At 39.1% G+C, this 9,580-nt stretch overlaps 1 protein-coding gene across 2 annotated transcripts in view; it reads right to left on the reverse strand.

Annotated features, from left to right (window-relative positions):
• Nucleotides 1-9,338, reverse strand: part of RAB3GAP2 (RAB3 GTPase activating non-catalytic protein subunit 2) — a 43,300-nt gene extending 33,962 nt beyond the window's left edge. Inside the window, exons 1-2 of one of the 2 annotated variants that reach the window (XM_084203100.1) lie at nucleotides 9,195-9,338; nucleotides 348-412 (exon numbers count right to left, since the gene is read on the reverse strand). In XM_084203100.1, coding sequence (XP_084059226.1) covers nucleotides 348-412; nucleotides 9,195-9,303 — 174 coding nt within the window. In that variant the 5' untranslated portion in view covers nucleotides 9,304-9,338. Of the gene's footprint in view, nucleotides 1-347; nucleotides 416-9,194 lie in introns of both variants that reach the window. The other variant, XM_084203099.1, reaches the window with a different exon arrangement.
• Nucleotides 9,339-9,580: the final 242 nt, after the last annotated feature.

A 9,580-nucleotide genomic window follows, 5' to 3' on the forward strand; every position in this document is an offset into this window, starting at 1 on the left:
TGCCATGCCCTACTGTTTCTGACTAGCTACACGACAAAAAGGATGCCCTCAGATGCAGCAGCACAGGAAGATGTGTGTATACTTTGGTGAGAAAAGCCCTACAGAACACAAGAATATGAGCAATTATCATGAGAGGTAACATCCAAGTTATATTTAGAAAAAAACTACAAGAACAAGGGACAAACAAGGAGTCACATGTGAAACACAAGTCAAGACACTTCTTGCCCAGGTGGGTTACATAGGAGGAAAAAACCAAAACACCACACACACAAACTAATGGAAAAGTCCTCTATAATAGGGAAGTTAGCAATAAATATATATACACACATACATACATATGAACTTACAGGTTCTTGTAATTCTGCTTCATCCCAGGCTCCCCAGCCACCATCTTCCCAGCTTGCTGATTTGCCTGCTTTAAGTGAAAAAAGACTTGTCACAGGAATACAGCATAGGCAACAAAATGATCATCTTCTTTTCCCCACTAATCCCTTACAACTTTTTTATGACAGATACTAAAGGAGTTCTGCTGAAAGAACCCTGAAGTGTCTTATTTTTCTGCGTTTTATTTACTTCCATTTCTGACACTACGGAAGAGTATTAACAGGAGATGTACCCAAGATACAAAAGGGAACAATGGTACAGGGAAATTCAACTGTGACCACAAACCATCTGAACCCAGAATAATGTAGTTCCCACCAGCAAAGCAAAAGCTGAAGGTTTGGCCTCTGATGAGAAAATGAGAAGAAGGATCTTGGTCATTCACGTCTTTGCATGACAACAGAGAGGAAAATTAATGAGACACTGATCAGTTTCAATTATGTCATTCAGAAATCTCAGAGTAAGCAAAAGCTCACAAAATACCTCAAACACCTGAGAAAAGAGAAATTAATAGAGAAAGGCCTACTTCTTTAGTTGTAAGAGTGAACATGGAAGTTCTTTTTTTCACCTAAAAATACAGAACTTGAAATAAATTGAAAAGCCACAGGCATGATGTACAATTCTCAGACACTACCACCCCTGTGAGCCTCAATATATCAACAAACATCATTGTAATTCAGTAGAAAAGCCAAGGACTGACTTCCATCCAAGCATGCACTGGAGTGAAATCTGAAGCAGTAACGTCGACTCCAAGAGTTTTCCAAGGACGTCTTTCAAGTTTTTTCCATTAACTGTTGTCACAGCAAATCTGACATTAAGAAGAAGTTTAAGCACATTGTCTCAAATGAATTTAAATTCAGTCCTAAGCAAGCAAGATTCTGCTATTTTGGATGGCCAAACAGAACAGACAAGAAGGTTTGTATCAAGGTCTAAAAACTCATAGTTCTGTTGCCACCAAGCAAGGAAAGGCTGAACAACAAAACAGAAATCTGCAATCTCTCTATTTAGTTAGATTTTAAATCTTCTGTATGGCTAATAAAGACAAAAATCTTTGAAAAAAAAAAATCTTCATTTAAGACAGACTTTTCCCCAATGCTGTCAAGAAGGTATTTTAGGAGTATGTAGAAGACAAAATGCCCACTCCATTTTACCTCTGTAAAATGGAAAGGTCTGTACCATCTGCAAAATGGGCAAGCCAAGCAGTTTTACTGCATCATCATCAATGCAATATAACTGCACCACTATTTCAGACAGCACTATATAAGCAACAAGCTTCCAAGGGTAACAGTCTCATCTTGTATTTGAGATTGAAAATTTCTGCAGTGTACATATAAAGGAAAATTATAGCAAATACTGTTGAATATAGTAACCACAAGAAGAAAACAATAGCTAACTTTAATGTTTAGAATAAGATAGTTAATAAAACTCTACTTCTGTCTGCATTTAATCTAAAAAGATTTTTAAAATATCTCCTTCCTATAAAATTCATGGAGGAAAGAAATCTGTCCATGTGCCATGGTCCAGAGAGAAACAGAACCATATCTAAGAAACACAGCTGGGGCCAATGTCTTCCCTGCAGCACAGAGCAGACCAACCTTCCCCAGAAACCTCAGCCACTTCAATTCTGAGACTGAACGCCCACAACATAAAACTGCAGCTGTGAAGATTCTTACTGCCTCTGTGAATAGCCACAATTTTGTGGTAGCTGTCATTATGCTGGGATGATACTAGATAAATGAAAAAAGATGGGAAAATGATGTAATGGTGAGTCACCATTCCACTGACGACACTGCAGAGATCTTTTGGAACTGTGTGTGGCCTGCTCTGCAAAGCGAGCAACGTCTCCAGCTTGCCAGTGTTTACAAGCCTGCTCCCTCATATCCATCATCCTCATTGGATAGATCATCCTAGGATGTGCCATCAGATGTATTTCTCAAGGCCTGCATCCATCTAGCCTTCCTTCCACAGATTGTTTCTTATTTAAGAAGAAATTAAAGTTCTTTTCTTATTCACATCATTCTTATTATTTTGATGTTTCACCTATGTGATGAATAGTGAAGCAAGGCGTTAAACAATAGACAACAATCCCTGGAACAACGGACAGAGGAGACTGTCATAAAGTAACTCAAAGCACCAGTTATTCACCTGTGCCAAAGAATTATAAAGCATTCCATGAAGGCTGCCAGCTTGCACAACCTTTCCCACCCATCAGAACTTGATAAAGTTGGTCAAGTCAGAGTCCAAGTCCACAGGGTCCAAGTTCTGTTACAATGAAGATTTTAAGAAATTATCTCCCACCATTCCTTTAGTAACATTACAGATCAGAACTAGCAACTGTGGAACATAACACATTAACTAGTAACCAATATCTAAGCAAGCCCTAAACAGTTGGAACACGATCATTTTTTCCAAACCCTCTTCAGGAAAAAAAAAATTTAAAAATAAAACAAACTTTCCTGCACAAATCTTTATTTCCATTCACTCTATCTCTGACTAGTAGTAGATGTCTTATAAACAATTCTCCTTACTTGGATAAAGCAGAAGCAATATTCCAGATTTTGCTTTACTATGGAGATTGCAAAAATAAAAGTTCATCTACTGGATTTACACGAACCACTTAATTCTTTAATTTGAAGCATACAGTATCAGCACATTTGAAACTTAAGAGCTGGATTAAAGCTGCACATGTGCAACACTGGTGTTAATACATAAGAGAATTCATTTAAGCACATTTAGCCTTAAACATAATGCCGACAAGAACAATTTTTACCCATAAGCATGTTTTGTTTAAAAGACGAGAACAGAGGAGAGAGAAAAAAATCACAACAAAATGAGACAACTGAGGTCTAACTGGCATTTAACAGGTCAAATTCAATATCAAAGATGTTTTCACTCACTTCCCAAATTACGGAACAGACATCTGAGCACAGAGAACTACTAGTGCCCTTCTTTCCAGAGCAGCACCATGACCTGGGGCAGGCAGCTGAAGCCTTTCCTTCCTGCCCTCACATTTACATTCCAAATTCCAAATCCATGCAGGAGGTTATTGGAGGATGCACTTGGACACATGCAATGAAGTCTCATCCATGCTTTATGAATATAAAACATTATTAGGCAATAGTGAAAAAAATTATTGCCTAACTGTGAGAGCTGCAGATTTTCTTCCATGCATGTTTACTGCAATTCTGATACCACTGGATTGGATAATTACGAAAGAAATAGAAGCAGTTTCTTTTCTCTTCAGGCCAAGGAATTTTAGAAACAGCTTAGAATCGTCTTGCTACTCAAGAATCATAGAGCATTTATTCCCAAAGCACACTCCTCCAATGTGAGGACTGACAAATACATAAGGCTATTTTGCCAACATTACAAGGAAGCCTCTCTTAAGACAAGTTTTATATTTCTTTTCTCACTTCAGGCATCCTTAAGTGGGGAAAAAAATCCAAAAGCACAACTAAGTTAATCTTCTAATCACAAAAATAACCACTTGAGCATTTTTTTTCCTTAAGGAGGTCACAATTGCTTTCAACAAAATGAAAAATGACTAAATGATTAAATTAAAAACAATCCAGGAACTACACAGATTTTTTTTTTTAAAGTAATAGTTCAAAGTTCCATGGCTTACAGCCATAGCTTAACCCCAAAACAAAATTTTGAAATACCAGAGGGGGAAAAAACAAAGGCCATAGGAGACAAATTAAACAGATTACATACAAAACATCTTATTCCATACTTTTTCTCAGATGCAAGCAATGCCTTAAGTTAGAGCAAGAAAGAATGAAGGCAATGCTATAAAGGAGGTGTTAAAGCAGCAAAAAACTCAGGTGACAAGATAATTTGGATGAAGTATCCTGACAGCATTCTGTCAGGTATGCTGAGAGCATGTAATTTACTCCTCCCCATATCTGAGATGTATTAACTGCTACAGATGCAACCCAATTCATGCAGAGTACCTATTTTAAGGACCCTTTACAGGAAAACTGAAAGAAAGAAATACTAAACATAAATACTAAAATCTGGGAAGGGAGAATCTGATTAAAGAGGCAATGAAAAAGAGCTTGTAAAGAAGAGTATTCAACAGGAATATAACTGATTCAATAAGACTGATATGGAAGCTGTTAACAACAACCCTAATGCTAAATGCAATCTAGAATTTAATTTTGTAATGTATTTTTTTCTTTGTAACGTTATTGGCAATTCTGTAATAAAAAGCCTGGCCTTCTGCATTTCTGAACTAAATCAGCTGATCCAGATAAAAGCAAAGTGTACAAGTCCAAAGATGTTGTTTAGAGGAACTGGGCTGAAGAGCACTTTTCAGGGTGCTGTCAACGTAACAAGGAAGGATTTTTGGAAAGGAGTTTCTCTCATAGGCTTAAGCCATCACTTCTACTGCAAAAAGAAGCAGCAAAGTGACACCTTGCAGCTCTGAGGAATCCCTCAGATCAGGGGGTCAATTTTTTTCTTTGCCTGAATAAGAACAAACTCACTATCATAAATAGAGATATCATTACTTGGGAACTCTCAAGGTCAAGTTTGGGTTTGTTGGCTTTTTTCCTTATTAATTTCATTCAGGTAACAGAAGATAAACACATTTGACAACTAAAAATATCTGCACATCAAGAAAGTACTGATTTTTCTGATTCATCTTAACACCCCCTCAGTTTATCTAGCAGCAGTCCTACCTGGCTATGTCACTGAATTGCTGTCATCAAGCCTACAAAATGTTTTAAAACACAGTTTGAGTTGTGAGTGCACTAGAAGAACAGAGACACACACTGCTCTAAATAAATTGTAGTTAAATCCTTCAATTTATAAAGATCATAGGAAATTTTATCTGTCTTGCTCTACTTTCTGCCCTGTTCAGGTAAATAGCCACTAATTAATTCCTGAATGCTAAAATTCTGTCATGCCTGCAAAGCTTTATCACATATTGCAAGTAAGATGGATTTTTTCCTTCATATGCATGCCTTTATTTTAGACAGCTTTATAAAAAGTTAACTGTTACAGCTGTTTCCTGATCCAGCCAAAACCTCTTCAGCAGCCCCAAACCTCTCCAATACAGTCAGATGTCAAATTAAATGTGGTGCAAACACTTCCTATTCCCAGTATTTGCACAGTTAGAACAACAGTTTTCAGAGCCACTTAGACACTACTAGGCCCAGGCTCCACAGAGGATTCGTGCCTCATTAGCAGCATTACTCTTCCCAAGACTCTCAAGTTCTCATGCTTGTTTAAGTCCTCCTCAGTAACATATGAAAAAGCACTCCAACCTTTATTTTCCTAAAGAATAGAGATATAGCAACTCCATATGAAGTATCTTGAGCCAGCTCACTCTGTAACACCAGGTTTACTTACTTAAAGCACGTGAGCCAAGACCTAACCTAACACCTGTTATTTTATTCCAATACTGACAATAAAAAGTAGCTGTATTTTGCTTCATGGCAAATCAATGGTTGGCTCAAGCAGCCTGTGAACAATTTCTTACATTATTACAGCATGGCAATTTTAACAGATGATTGCATAACACAAGCACGAAGCACACAAACCCTTTCTTCTAGTGTTTACTGAGTGAGCAGGATACAGGCACCTGCAGAAGTGACTTCACACAAAGCTCAGAGGAGGAGGACAGCTTTCTTTTCCTCACAGTTTACCAGACAAGTGTATACTTTGCACAAACAAGATAACTTGTTGGGCTACAGGAAAAACTTAAGTGAAGGTGTAGTTGATAGGATGCTATCCTTCATCTTGATCTACTGTAGAATGTGTTTAAATGCTTACCTGTACAAAGAAAGGGGAAAAAAAATCAAGTCCCCTTGTAATAAAAAATCCAGGTTTTTTTACTTACCTACACCTGTATTTTTAATATAGTCAACACTTTGCTAAACCTTTCAAGTTAAATTTGAAATTGACAACCTAGATTAGCTTTTATATAAATGAAATATACTGTTTTAAATACAAGATGACAAGTTACAGGTTTTTTACTCAAAGACATCTAACTTCAAAACTGGACTAAAGTCACAGTATCATATCATGATTTAGAAATGTATACTGTCTGCATTTTCTGAAGCAAGCAAATTATGTTCATTTAAAATGTTACTGCAAAAATGCTTTTACAATAATAACCCTAAGTATTATTGCAGGAAATACACTCACAGAAAATACTTTGGTTAGTTCTGGCAGACTTAAAATACAGCCAAAGTTAAAATAGCATAAAAAATTTCTTTGCCCTATAACTAAGAAACAAAAAAAGACAAGGCCTATAGCCTACACTAAAAACCCTAAAGCCCACACATTGAAGATTCTAGAGGCAACTGTTCAAAAACACTTGTTATCCAAAACCTGACAGGAATTCTTGAAAATTATACTACTTGAAACATTAAGTTATGACTAAAATAATTTGATAACTCAAATGTGCTTTGTTAAATAAAAATATTTAATATATATCCATTTCCCTAAGGTAGACATCATTTGTAATTACAACCTTAACATACTAGCAAGAGTTTTCACACAAATGAAGCTTAGTTTAAAAACAAGAAAGCAGATGAAAGGTTCTCATCCTCAAGTAAAAAAAAAAGTTTTGACAGGTGTTTGCTAGTATTTATATAATTGTTTGCATAAAAATTAGCATAGTTTGAGAACTAAAGTTTGATTTGAAAGCAAAGTAACATCTTCTTTGTTCAACTTATTAGCAAAGAAACCCCAGACTTTATTTTTTTCCCTGTAGAGTAAAAATATAAAAACATATTAAAAAGTTTTTAAACATGCAACCTTATTGAACTACTGTTTTAAAACAGCACATTCTGTCAACAGAAGAGTTCTTAGCAAAGCATTCCCTGATAAAAAGCACAATTTACTCACTTCTAATTTAAGATACCGAGGCAAGTTGGAGCAGCACTTCCCCCTTGTCAAACACAAATGCATCAAGAATTTCTGCTTCAAAAATCACTAAGTTACAATCTTATGTCTAAACCACTCTGGGAACTCTCACTTGCGGACATTTATACTGATTTTTCCTCAACCATGAAAACAGCTGTGGTAGCAAAAAATTACAGGCACAAATCCAAATGATTTCAATGAATCTAAATGAGCATTATTTTGAAAAACACTCACTTCTTCCTCAATGACTGAATAAGCAAATATAAAAATAGTCCAGAAGACAGCCAACTCATTAAAATGGAACAGCAGCCATGCATCTTCTTTGCCTCTATTATTTTGGTAGTTTTACAACATACTAAACATTTTCTCTTTATGGCTGCCACTTGATAAATCCACACCAGTAAAATACCCAAGGTTTTTTTACACAAACACCTCTCTTGTATTATCAAATAAGAGAAAAAAACTTTAATTTCTTTTAGAAACTTTTAGAAACATTCCAATCCTTTGCTTTTATCTTCAGAATTCAACAGATACTAACCAAAGCCTTCTGCTTCCAGAATCCCTCCTTTAGATACAGATGATACAAAAGAAAAGCCATGTGGAACTTGTTATGCATTTTTCAAAAACTGTTGGAGTTACAAAACAAGCAGCAGCAGAAAACTGTTTTCCACCAAAAGTTTTGCACACAGACGTTTAGTGGCAAAATTAACTAGCTGAACATACAATGTACTTTTAAAGGTTTTTAACAATTGTTGTGTCATCTTTTTAACAAGACCTGTAGTTACAGGATAAGGACCCATGGCTTTAAACAGGGAATATTTATTTTTACGATTTAGATTGTGTATTAGAAAGATTTATTTTTTAATAATAAAGAAGATGAGGCACTAGAACAGGCTGCTGAGAGAAGCTGTGGATGCCCCATCTCTGGAAGTGTTCAAAGACAGGCTGGATAGGGCTTCGAGCAGCCTGGTCTGGTGAAAAGTGTCCCTGCCCATGGCACGGGGGTTGGACTAGATTCACTTTAAAGGCCAGTTCAAACACAAACCATCCTGTGATCTCCCCTCTTCTAATTCCCCTACAGGCATTTTAGACTTTTAAAATAAGCACCTCGATGTTTTCTCTTAAAGCTCTGTGCACAGCTGTGAGGATTTTTTACAAGCATCCTCATCAACCTCTTCAAACACTTTCCTTCCCTACTGTTGCCGGAAACCAAAACACATCAGCCAGATATATTTGTATCTTTTGGGGGGTTTACAGCTATATACACACAGTATACAGCTAACAGAGTATGCAATAACAAATACAAGAAACAGTGTTTTAATTCCTTGTGGTTTCTAGCCGGGGCATGGATCGGTTGAGAATGCAGCTTCTGTGTCAGGCAGCTCAGCCTGCACTGCCTCACACAGCAGAAACCTCGTCCACAACTTCAGACTGTAAGTGCTTTAACATTGGTTGTCTTTTAATTTAAGCAGCCAAGCTAAAACTTTAGTACGCTTTCAGCACGTTCTGCGTTCCTAGATAACCTTGTATGCACAACGTGTGTTGTCTTTAGGATAGCGTCTTCAGACAGGCGCACTCCCAGCAAGAAACCTACAAACTTTTGAAGTTTGGGGCAAGCAAGGCCAGTAACCAAAGAACTTCACCTCCACACTACGAGATAAGGAGTGACACCTGCGAACAGCTGCGCATCTGAAACTTCTGGACGCCAGGAAAGTCTGACTTTGCAGGTGAGACGTGGCAGCGATGGCGAGACACCCACCCTGCGCCACAGGAGCGACCCCGAGCACTCGGATAACTCGGATAACACGGCCCCCTGCCAGCGGGCCGGGGGTGGCAGCGCGGCGCCGAGCGAGCGCAGGGCCCGCAGGGACAGCCCCGCGGCCGGACAGGCCCCGCGGGGGCGGCGGGCACGGCCCCGCACCGGGGGCCGGACTCACCGCTCTCCTTGCCAGCCGCGGCGCTGCCCTGTCGGCGGTGCGGGCTCAGGAAGTCGCGGGCCAACTCCAGGTCCTGGAAGTGGGCGAAGGGGACAAGGGCGCAGGACATGCTCCCGTCGCCAGTAGAGCCGCCACCGCCGCCGCCCAACCCGGAAACGCTCGGGCACTTCCCTCCGGCGCGGCGCGGAACCGCGCACGGCGCATGCGCCACGGGGGGCGGGCCCGAAGGGGCGGGGCCGAAGTGGGAGCGCTGAAGGCCCCGCCCTGCCGGGCACACCCTGGCGGTGTCTGATCGCGATTTCTGTGAAGAGTTTCCTCCCAATGTCCCACCTAAGCTGTCCCTGGCGCAGCTTGAGGCTATGTCATCTTGTCCTGTCGCTAGCTGC

Source organism: Fringilla coelebs (assembly GCF_963513975.1).
Source record: "Fringilla coelebs genome assembly, chromosome: 3".
Taxonomy (NCBI): domain Eukaryota; kingdom Metazoa; phylum Chordata; class Aves; order Passeriformes; family Fringillidae; genus Fringilla; species Fringilla coelebs.